Source organism: Geotrypetes seraphini, chromosome 3 (genome assembly GCF_902459505.1).
Source record: "Geotrypetes seraphini chromosome 3, aGeoSer1.1, whole genome shotgun sequence".
Taxonomy (NCBI): domain Eukaryota; kingdom Metazoa; phylum Chordata; class Amphibia; order Gymnophiona; family Dermophiidae; genus Geotrypetes; species Geotrypetes seraphini.
Window position 1 is genome coordinate 369,141,045 of NC_047086.1, and position 12,056 is coordinate 369,153,100.

Here is a 12,056-nt window from a genome sequence, read left to right on the forward strand (position 1 = left end):
GAGAAGTCGAGATCTTAAGGTGATAAGTGTTGGGTAAGTTAGAAGCATTTTAGACTTTGTTGGGTAGTTAGAAGCACATTAAAGTGTATTAAGGGTATAGAGAGGGTTGGAGGGGATTGGGTAGGGACTGGTCATGCTAGATGGGTTTTATGTATTTTTTTGAAGAGTATGGTTTTAATATCTTTTTTGAAGGTTTTGTAGTCTGTGGTCGATGATAACAGAATGGTGATTTGTCTGTCCAGTTTAGCTGCTTTGGAGGCTATTAGGTTGTCATATAGTTTTTTTTGTTTGATATTTTTGGATGATGGGTGTGTGAATAGTGAGTGAGTTCTCCTGTGCCTTGTAGAAGAGGATTGAGTTAGTCAGTTATTCTAGTAGGTTGGACATTCTCTGTTAATAGCCTTGAAAAGTAGGCAGTAGAATTTGAAGTGTACTCTTGCTTGTATTGGAAGCCAGTGTGAGTGAGGTTTTCCTCTGTGACATGGTCATATTTTTTCAGTGAGTAGACGAATCACAGGGCTGTATTTTGTATTGTTTGTAATTGTTTTATCATGGTCGCTGGGCATGGGAGGTATAGTATGTTGCAGTAGTCTATTAGCCCAAGGATAAGAGATTGTACCAAAAGTAGGAATTGTTTCCTGTCGAAGAATTTTCAGATTTGTCTTAGATTTCTCATGGTCACGAACGATGCTTTTATTACTTTGTTGATTTGTGGTTGCATGGTACAGCCTCTGTCAATTATTACTCCCAGAAGTTTTAGTGTGGGTTGAATTGGGTATGAGATCGAATTTATTATTAGATTTGTTAAGGTTGGAGTTTTGTTGTTTCTAGGAGAATGAAGTTTGTTTTGTCAGGATTAAGTTTTAATTTGTGCTCTGTCATCCATGTTGCTACTGTTTCGAGTGTTCTGTGTATTGTGCTTGTCATGGTGGGTTCTGGGTAGTTGAAGGGGAGGAGAATAGTGATGTCATCTGCATAGCTGTATGAAGTTATGTCATGTTTGTCTAGGTAGTAGCTGAGGGAAGCTTTGTATATATTGAATAGTGTGGGTGATAGGGGTGATCCTTGGGGAACTCCGCAGGGGTTGGACCATGGTTCTGATTTTTCTTGCATTGTTTTAACCCTGTAGGTTCTGGATTGTAGGAAGCCTTTAAACCATGCAAGTACTTTGCCTGAGATTCCTATGGAGTCTAGAGTTTGTAGAAGAATGTCGTGATCTACCAGGTCGAAGGCTGCAGAGAGATCTAGTTGTATGAGCAGGATTTTCTTCCTGTACAGAGGTATTGTCTGGCAGTGTCCATTAGTGTTCCTAGTAGGTCTCCATGCTGTAGTTGGCTCTGAAGCCCGACTGTGTGGGGTGGAGTAAGTTGTGATTATCTAGGTATGAGGCTAAAGTTTTGGCTATGAGGCCTTCCATCAGTTTGATGTACAGTGGGATTGAGGCTATGGGTCTGTAGTTGGATGGTTGGTCCATTGCTCCTTTGGGGTCTTTTAATATCGGAGTTATGATTTTGTTGAGTTCTTGTGGGAAATGACCCTCTAGTAGTAAAGAGTGTATCCATTGTAGAAGCAGGGAGCGGAATAATGTACTTGAGGTTTTCAGTAGGTATGGGGGGCAATGGTTAAGGTCGCAGGCTGCATGACTGTATTTATTATAAAGATTGTTTAAGTCTGACCATTGTATGGGTGAGAAATGGAACCAGGTTCTATCTGCTGCGACTGGTTCTTTTTTAAAAGTAAGATGCGTGGTAGGATGTTACCTTTTATGGATGTTAAAGGTGATTTGAGTAGTAATCCTGTAGTAACAGCTACCAGGGAAGCAATTCATGAATTAGAAAGAACTGTAGATATTAAATAGAACGATGCTATTTGGGCTCCAATTTGGAATAATTCCAGATATAAAATTCAAGGATTGAGTGTTAATTGGGAAATTTGGAAGACAGCTGGTGTTTGGCAGATTAGACAATTGAGACATCAACAAGATTGGTTGCCCTTTTCTGTTTTAGTGGATAAATATAAGCTACCCGATCAACACTATTATAGATGGATTCAGCTTCTACTTTGTATAAAATCTGCTCATTTACAAAATAAGTTCAAGATGTACAACCAGATTTTGTGTCACTTAGCTCCTCTTTAGTGAACTGTAGAGGTACAGCTACTAAGTGGTATAAAGTTAAATTTGTGTGGGCGACCTAAAGGGACTCGGGGGACTTGGGAATTTGACTAAAATATTAAATTGGATGAAACCCAGTGGAAAGTTGTTTGGCAATCAGCAAGTCTAATGCAATCATCATTCTTTCTAATGCATAAGGTATTTTGGACTCCAGTTAAATTATCTAAAATAGATAATTCTAAAGGGAAATTTTGTTGGACTTGTAAAGTTGGAATTGGTACTAGCTGACCATTTCAAACTCAAGATCATCAAAATCAGAACTACCTTCAATAACTCAACTACCATACTCAACGAGTTAATAACTACCCCCACAACAGAAGAAGCCATAACAGCAGATAGAACATGGACCACCTTCCCAACTCTACAATGGCCTGAACTGAACCGACTATATAAAAAATACAGCCACACCTCATGCGAATTGAACAACTGCCCATCGTATCTACTCACAAATGCCTCCCCTAAATTCAAAACCAGCCTCATGCAGTGGATACAAAGCACTCTCATAGAAGGCCAATTCCCACAAGATCTAGGAGAGATCATAATCACACCCATATTGAAAGACCAAAAAGGCCCTGTAGACACACCTACCAACTACAGACCGATCGCTTCAATCCCACTCTATGTCAAGCTGATTGAAGGACTCGTGGCTCAATACCTCTCTAACTACCTAGCAGACCACAATATACTTCACTCATCCCAATCAGGATTTAGATCTTACCACAGCACGGAAACTCTACTAGCAACACTACTGGACATAGCCCGACAACACCTCAGTAAAGGTCACAGGATCCTAATTATCCAACTAGATCTTTCCGCAGCCTTTGATCTAGTTGATCATACCATACTACTCCAGATACTTGACGCAATAGGGATCTCAGGGGTGGTGTACAACTGGTTCCAAGGATACCTTAAAACAAGAACTTACAGAGTTAAGATAAACGACACGAAATCCAACACATGGTCTAATCCATGTGGAGTCCCTCAGGGCTCTCCACTTTCGCCCATTCTATTCAACCTCTACATCTCTTCCCTTGGTACCACTCTAGACAACCTAAACGTAACATCCTTCAGTTACGCAGACGACATAACTATCCTCCTCCCCTTCGAAACCCAAGACAACTCCGCTACTGGACACTTGGAAACAATACTGGACGAAGTAGAAAAATGGATGACAAACCACAAATTAAAACTAAACTCGGATAAAACCAAATTCTTAATGCTTGAAATGGACAAAATCCCATCCATATCAGACCTGGAAATCAAAACTACCAAATACCCAATCCAGACCTCCCTCAAAATCCTGGGAGTGCTGATAGATAGATGCTGCACTATGCAGACTCAAATCAACAAAACTACCTAAAAAGCATTCTTCACAATGCGCAACTTACGAAAAATAAGGAAATTCTTCGACAAAGAACACTACAGGATCATTGTTCAATCCCTGGTACTAGGACTTGTGGACTACTGCAATATCCTATATCTACCATGTCCTACAAAAATGATCAAAAAACTACAGACCATTCAGAACACGGCTCTCAGACTAATCTATTCCCTCGGAAAATATGACCACATAACTAACGCCTACCTAGACTCACATTGGCTACCGATCAGAGCCAGAATCCAATTCAAACTATACTGTCTAATCTTCAAAGTACTCAACGGTACAGCACCTGCCTATCTAATCGATCGCCTACACCGGAACCTTCCACCCAGAATAAGAAGAACACTGACACCATTCTCATACCCACCACTCAACGGCACTCATCGTAAAAAGCTTTACGATAACCTCATAGCAACGCATGCAGCAAAACTCGAACCCTCCATAACCAGATTATTAACCTCAACATCTGACTTCAAAGCATTCCGCAAAGAACTCAAAACGCTACTTTTCAAAAAGCATATTCATAACACCTAATCTCCTCTTCCACATACACCGACCAGGTTACCCTCTCCCTGACACCAAATCCTCAACCGACCAAAAACCGGAAAAAGATTTGATATGTAATGTAATATAACTGCTCTCATCCAATGATACCAAGTCTATACTCATTATGTAACTATGTCTTACCCTAAATGTCATGTACCCTCCTGGAAATGTCCAGCTTCTTCTTATGTAATCCGCTTTGAACCGCAAGGTACAAGCGGAATAGAAATCACTAATGTAATGTAATGTACTTTAGAACAAATGTCCATTTGTTGAGTCATATTGGAGTATGATTTGGTTAACAGTGCCTATAACAGAACCACTAACTTATTCGATAATTATTCTGGGAGAATTTGGGCTTAAATCTACTTTAAACACCTATAAAAACCAATTACTTAAGAATTTATTAGTAATAGCTATCAAAACAATTTTATCTAACTGGAAGGATTTCTCTAAATTGGAATACAACATATGGTGGAATATGGTATGTTTGTATAGAAAATATATGCAATTAAGTGTGGCAATGTGTGGAAATTTAAAAAAATTTGGAACGATGTGTTGAATATGAAGAAGTAAATTTTCTGTTTTCATTGTGTTATGACAGGCCTGATCATTGATTTATTTATTTACTTATTTTTCTTATTTAGTTAGATTGTGTTAGTATTATTTGTAATGTTCTATTTAAATTTTAATAAAATAATTTTTGGAAAAAAAAAAAGGAGGATGATAATTGAGTCAGTTATCAAAATCTCAGAGGGAAGCTTAAAATGAACTGGGAAACAGGAGGTACGTGGCTGGCAGTTCACCTAGAATGCCTCGATTCTTTTCTCTAGTCTGTCTATTAAATAGCTACTGAACTCAGACAGAATGATGCTGTAATTCCCAAATCCTGACTTTCATCTGAAGAAATACAAGTTGATCAGGATTATTTCTCTGTTACGAGGACCGCTACATTGAACTGCTCACCTAATGTAGTACTGGAAAAGGCAGACTTGTGCATTCCTGTGTGCCTGCCAAGCTCCGTAGAAGCAACACCAGGGTGAAGAGAATTTGTTGTGACTTCTGTCCCTGTGTTAAGCAAAGAGTCAGTTACTCCAAATGAACAAATCAAATACCAGATGATTATTACTAATCCAAAAGCAAATGCTACTATTTCATTAGAAATCCACAAAATGGTGGATTGCCATATTTCTTTATGATTACAATTTCATAAGAAGGCTCACATTCAGAGTTGGGGGGGGGAAGAGGAGGGTAAGTATGGTTGTGGGGAGAAGGGAATGCCTGGGTTGCTATGGAGATTGGGTAGATGATAGTGAGTTAATAGATACAGAAGGGAGATGTAGGGTTTTGGTGGTTTTATTAAGTGGATGGGTGGTGTACTGAAGAAGGGTAAAGCATGAAGAAAAATTTTTAGAAAATAATGTTCTGTTGCAATATTGTGCTTTTTGGTGATATGTCAAGGCTAGAGAATGACATGGGGACAAATCTGTCCCTGTGGGATCTATCTCCTTCCCCATCCTGTCCCTGTCTCATCCCTGCAAGCCCTGTCCTCATCTGCACAAGCCTCGAACACTTAAAGGGGTCCTTTTAACGGGGTTAGCACGTTGGACATTTCATCACATGCTAACCCCCGCGGCCAGCTAAAAAACTAACACCTGCTCAATGTAGGCGTTAGCGGCTAGCGCGGCAGGCAGTTTAATGCATGTTAAACCCCTACCGCAGCCTTAGTGCATTGATTATGCAATTTGACATCAGCTCTGCCTTTGACCTGGTGGACCATGGGAAACTGTTAAAGTGCTTGGACGCAATTGGTATCGGAGGCGAGGTGCTAAACTGGTTCCGATGATTCCTTACATCCCGCATGTATCAAGTACGTTTTAACTACAATCTATCTAAAACCTGGAATAATCCATCCGGTGTTCTGCAGGGGTCTCCACTGTCCCCACTACTCTTCAACGTTTACATGTCATCACTAGGTGCACAATTAACCCAACTGGGGATAAAGCACAGTTACTTACCATAACAGGTGTGATCCAGGGACAGCAGGCAGCTATTCTCACATATGGGTGACATCACTGGCGGAGCCCCGATGCGGACGCCTCGCAAGCAGACTTGCTTGTAGAAACTAGAAGTTTTGAGTAAGCCGCACCGCGCATGCGCGAGTGCCTTCCCACCCAGCACAGGGCGTGTCTCCTCAGTTCAGATAGCTAGTAGAGAAGACAACCAGGGGAGGTGGGTGGGTTGTGAGAATAGCTGCCTGCTGTCCCTGGATAACACCTGTTACGGTAAGTAACTGTGCTTTATCCCAGGACAAACAGGCAGCCTATTCTCACATATGGGTGACCTCCAAGCTAACCAGAATGGTGGGAGTGTTGGCAATTTAGGAGAATAAATTTTGTAATACTGTCTGGCCAAAATGGCCATCCTGTCTGGAGAAAACATCCAGACAATAGTGAAAAGTGAAAGTATGAACCGAGGACCAAGTAGCAGCCTTGCAAATTTCCTCAATAGGTGTAGATCTGAGGAAAGCTACTGAAAATGCCATTGCTCTGACCTTATGGGCTGTGACTCAACTCTATAGGGGGTAATCCAGCCTGGGCATAGCAGAAAGAGATACAAGCAGCCATCCAGTTGGAGATGGTACGCTTAGAGCTAAGATGTCCCAACTTATATGGATCAAAGGAGACAAAAAGTTGAGGAGCAGTTCTGTATGGTTTGGTGCGTTCCAAATAGAAGGCCAAAGCACGTTTACAGTTCAGAGTATGAAGAGCTGATTCTCCAGGATAAGAACGAGGCTTTGGAAAGAACACTGGAAGAACAATGGATTGGTTGAGATGAAATTCCAAAACCACTTTAGGGAAGAATTTAGGATGAGTACAGAGAACCACCTTGTCATGATGGAAAACTGTGAAAGGTGGATCAGCAACTAAAGCTTGCAGCTCACTGACTCTTCGAGCAGAAGTGAGGGCAATGAGAAACACCACTTTCCAAGTGAGATACTTCAGATGAGCCATAGACATTGGTTCAAATGGAGGCTTCATCAATTGAGTAAGAACAACATTGAGGTCCCAAACCACTGGAGGCGGTTTGAGAGGTGGATAAGTGCAAAAGGTAGTCTAAAACAGAAGATAAGGAGGAATGTTGAGGCTCCTTATCGTGAGAAAAACACCACGTAGAAAATCTAGTCAATTTTTGGTGATGTTTGACGAATTTACTTCAATTTTTTGAGACCATGAACAAACAAATTGATAGTGGAGAACCGGTGGACTTCCAGAAAGCATTCGACAAGGTTCCACATGAAAGACTTCTCAGGAAACTACAAAGCCATGGAACAGAGGGAGATATACTAAGATGGATAGGCAAATGGCTGGATAACAGAAAGCAGAGAGTGGGCATAAATGGGAAGTTCTCAGACTGGGAGAAAGTGACTAGCGGTGTGCCCCAGGGCTTGGTACTTGGGCCCATCTTATTTAATATTTTCATCAATGACCTAGAAGAAACATCCAGTGAGATCATCAAATTTGCAGACGACACAAAGCTATGCCAGGCAATCAGATTGCAGAAGGATAGCGAGAAACTCCAGAGTGACTTGAGTCAGTTAGAGAAATGGGCGGGGGGGGGGGGAGCAATGCCGATTCTCGTGCTGGTGCCAGACAGGGGGTGAGTTAAAGCTGGTCGAGCGGGGGGTGCCAGTTCGAGCGGGGGGGCTTTTGCGAGCGGGGGGGAACGATGCCGGTTCTCGGGGTGGGTGCTCGCAAATCGAGTCAACACTCTGTTTGTGAGACAAGTTTTGCGAGAATGTTTTGCTTGTCTTGCAAAACACTCGCAAACCGGGTTACTCGCAAACCGAGGTTTGACTGTATTATGTTTTACATTATTGTAAACTGAGTTGAGCTCCTCTTGGTTAATGACTCGGTCTATAAAACTAAGTTTTAGTTTTTTAGTTTAGTTTAATACTCCACGGCTCTCAAAGCTGGAGGGCTGACCAACCAGGGTGCCAGGCCGCCGGCTGAGACACCACTAAAAAAATGTGAGGAGGTGGAGGAAGGTGGGGGGAGGGACCCAGCACGAGATCTGCTGAGTTTAACACCCCTGAGGTCGGCTGGATTCCCAAACAGGAACTGTCCAACCTCTATCCAGCACAAAAGTGGAACCCAGGAGTCCAAAACAAAATTCCAACAGTACTAAGAGGGGAGCTGAATTAGTCTTACTACCTGCTTTAATGGAGACTGAGGAAGACTGGATTGCAAGAGGGGAAGCTATCCTGATATACAAGTTTGTTCTCAGTCTCCACCTGCTGGTAGCAGTGAGGTATATAACCATTTGTAAGGTCTACCAGCCGATACAGAAAGGGGATTGGTGTAAGTACTGAATTTTTGTAGTAATGGGTCCAAGGAAGGGCAGTGGGGGAATGATCCTACAGAGCAAGGATGAAACACTAACTGAAGGACAGAAGTGTGTCTGCCTCAGTAAGTTGAGTAACAAAAGGGTTATTGGTGACAAAAAAAATGTGTGGGCCAAGAGAGGTGGGTTGATAGAATTCAGAGGGAAGGATCCTTGGTTCAATTGTTGTGCCAGATGCTCAGAGGGGACAACAGCTCCAGCTCGGGACTGATGTTGTGGCTCCAGGGCCACCATGGAGTGCCTACTCATAATGCTGTTGAGACAGTGATGCGAAACTACCCAACTCCTATGTCCTGTCTGTCCAAATTAGATTGTAAGCTCTTCTGAGCAAGGACCATATATTGCAGCGCTGAGTATGCCTTTCAGCACTATAGAAATAATAAATAGTAGTAGTAGTTGTATGAGGAGTTGAAAAAGGATGTGGTAAAGTTGATGGGTTTAGCTGGGTTTGGCAAGAGTGATGAAGAGGGGTTTCTTGAAGCACCGCGGTGTCTGAGGATTGTAAGTTACAATTTGTTTGCATCAGTCATTCATCCAACTTGACACCATGTCCAGTGCGCTTGGCATGCAGTGGCAACCTTGGGCAGTTCGTATTGGCTGGTTAGAACAGTAGTCGTTTAACTTGGTAACAGTTTGCTGCAGTTCTCAAGAAAGGTCTGGCTCATGTGGTGTTGGACCTTGTGGCATAAGATATGCACTCCTTTCAGACAGGGGTGGCTTTTTTTTTTTTTTTTAAACGGCTTCAAAGGGCAGGTCGCTGATTTTTATTCATCGGCTATTGCACTGATTTTCCAATAGATATTTGAGTTATAGAAAGATTAGATTCTTACCTCGGTAATCTTCTTTCTTGTAGATGTTGTCTAGGGTCCTGAACACTAGGGTCTTGTATCTGAACCAGCAAGTTTCTTGCAGGAAACTGTCAATCATGTTTTCCAACTCCACCTGCTTCCCAGGGTGCTGCTCCTCCCCCCCTTCAGTTTGTACAAAATCAATCAATCAAGCAGCACTGCAATCAAAAACATAACAGGAAGGAGGAAAACGGGGAAAAATCTCTGACACTACAATTTTGTTCTGCTCTGTAACAAACACAGGCAATAACATTAGAACATTCAAACTCCTTCTGTTTATTCACAGTGGCTCTCACTCACTGGAGTGCTGTCTTCTGTGCATATATGTTTTGACTTCATGACTTCCAACAATACTATTCGCCATTGGTCTTTATTGACTCTACTAAAAGGCAAGGCAATATCTTTTTTCTATAGTATTTTAAGAGATCATTCATTCACTTTTTCATCTCATTCTATGAAACACTGGGATGCTATACTCACTACTCCACTTTCTGACATTGATTGGGAACTTTTCTGGTCTTCAACAAACCGTCCGCTTTTATCTTCTAGAGTATCACAATCAATGTTCTTTATTATGTGGCATGCAGTATGGACCCCATTTTGCATGTGGAAAGCCAATTTAAAACAAGACTCTATTTGCTGGAACTGTTTGAAGGAGGAGGGAACTCTTGATCATATGCTTTTCCACTGTACACTGGTCCGCTCATTTTGGACTCACATTTGGAACACCATACAATCTATTACTAACTGCTCGGAAGAGATCTCTATGGACATTGTAATTCTTCGCTCTCAACATCCCTGTTTTGCACAATCAAAATGTCCTCCTAAACTCATCGATACCATGTTTGTGACTGCTCTTATGCATATTCTGAAAAATTGGAAATCATCTTTGCTACTAGACTATACTTTTTGGTGGAACTCTGAGTATGTATCATAGATTTGAATCCTTTGCATATGAGAAGAAAATTGTATTCCGAACCTCCATGAACTTGAAGCGTAACAAATCACCTTGGTCATTCCTGGATTCTTATGTACGCTCTGCTTCGTAGACACTCCTGTCTTCCTTCTCTTCTCTTTTCTTCTTTCTCTCTTTTCTCTTCTTTTCCTATTCTTCCTCATCTTTTTCTTATATATTCTTCACACACAATTCCAATACTTGGAGCCTTTCTTACTGTTTTGGTCCTCTACAGTTAATTATAGATTTGCAGATTCTTTATACATAAAGCTTTATTTTGTTTTTATGTACTTGAACTGCTCCCTGTATTTTTCAAAATACTCAATAAAAATTATTGAACTAAAAAAAAAAAAAAGAACATTCAAACTAGTGCAACCAGCACCATATATGGATAGCGTTCATAGCTACCTCACATGACCTGCTAACAAGCAGAGACTTAAACTAGACTGTATGGTCATGATGATTTACCTAGGCATATTTATTTTTCAGTTTCTCTGAGAGACAGAATATTCTTTGAATCCAGATTGAGCCTCAGGCAGAAGACACGCAAAGCTCATACAAGGGTGGGGCTTAAGGACCACTAGACACATCAACAAGAAGATTACTGAGGTAAGAACCTAATATTTTAGTACAATGTGTCTAGTGGTCCTAAACGCTAGAGAAATTGTACTAAAAGATTAGGTTCTTACCTCAGTAAGAGCAGCAAGGTGGAAATAACGCTCAAAAGCACAAAGGCCCTGAACAACCAGCATACGCTGAGGTCCCCACCCCCTGATACAGGGTTGCCAGTACCACTTGTCCTCCTACACGGAAGCCAGGGAGAATTCATCCTAGAATAAAAGGGGCGTGGAATCAGACTTTCTATCCTCCCAGTCTGTGACAGACTGACCCTCCTGGTCAAAGTCTGCATCCTTGTTTGGTCAGGGCGCATATCGAGGGGAGAACCCCTGTACTACCACCACTGGTGTGCTACTAATAGGCGCTAAGGACCCTTGGCAGTTCAAATAAGCATTTCACATAAGGTTCACAAAATCTAGTGTGAAGCCCTGTACTGGGGGTCTCTTTGACCCCAACAGGAATCCTCCATGCCGGTCCTCCTGGGCTCCGTGACCCCCCCCCATGTGACTGTGCTTGGTCAATACAGATTCATAGGGTCATAAAAGGAGTCTCTTTCCCTGTGGAGATGCCTCCTGCAGATCCCTAGCCCTGAATGACTCGGAAGAGGCTGAGCCCAAGATTTTCACCCCTCCCCCAAAGTGCTGCATTGCACGCAGGACATGGATGCTCCTCAGCCATCCATCCAGCGCAAACCTGGAATGATTTAGGGCTAAAAAGGCCTGAGGAGTCCATTCCAGTCAATTTTGAGCAAAATCAAGGGGTTTTGAGGCAGATGGAGGCAAAAAAAAAAGATGCTTTAAAATTCAAGATGGCCACCACCAGAAAAATCACGCCAAAAACGACCTGTGAAGACCTCCATGAAGGAAAAAAAATCACAGGAAAAAAAGGGGTGTTTGAGGGGGGGACCTGGGCTCTGTGGTCAGAAACTCTCAAAATCAACTTTTAGAGACACCCCCAATTTGTCCCATAGACTTCCATGGATTATGCCATGCGATGCCTGCCTGCTTCAATATAGGATTTCAGCTGGAATCAAAGGGAGAAGAAATCTGCCTCACAGATACACTGGATGAACCTGGTCTTCTGGCTGCCAATCGGACTGAGGTCAGACTGAACCTCAACCCCCAGAAAGCCATG

General features: G+C 42.1%; 1 protein-coding gene across 4 annotated transcripts in view; it reads right to left on the bottom strand.

Annotated features, from left to right (window-relative positions):
- The window catches only part of RDH13 (retinol dehydrogenase 13), a 46,860-nt gene that overhangs the window by 3,194 nt on the left and 31,610 nt on the right, over window positions 1–12,056 (bottom strand). For all 4 annotated transcript variants that reach the window (XM_033935486.1, XM_033935487.1, XM_033935484.1 and 1 more), the window contains one exon: window positions 5,064–5,165. In XM_033935486.1, the coding sequence (XP_033791377.1) occupies window positions 5,064–5,165 (102 nt within the window). The remainder of the gene's footprint in view (window positions 1–5,063; window positions 5,166–12,056) is intronic.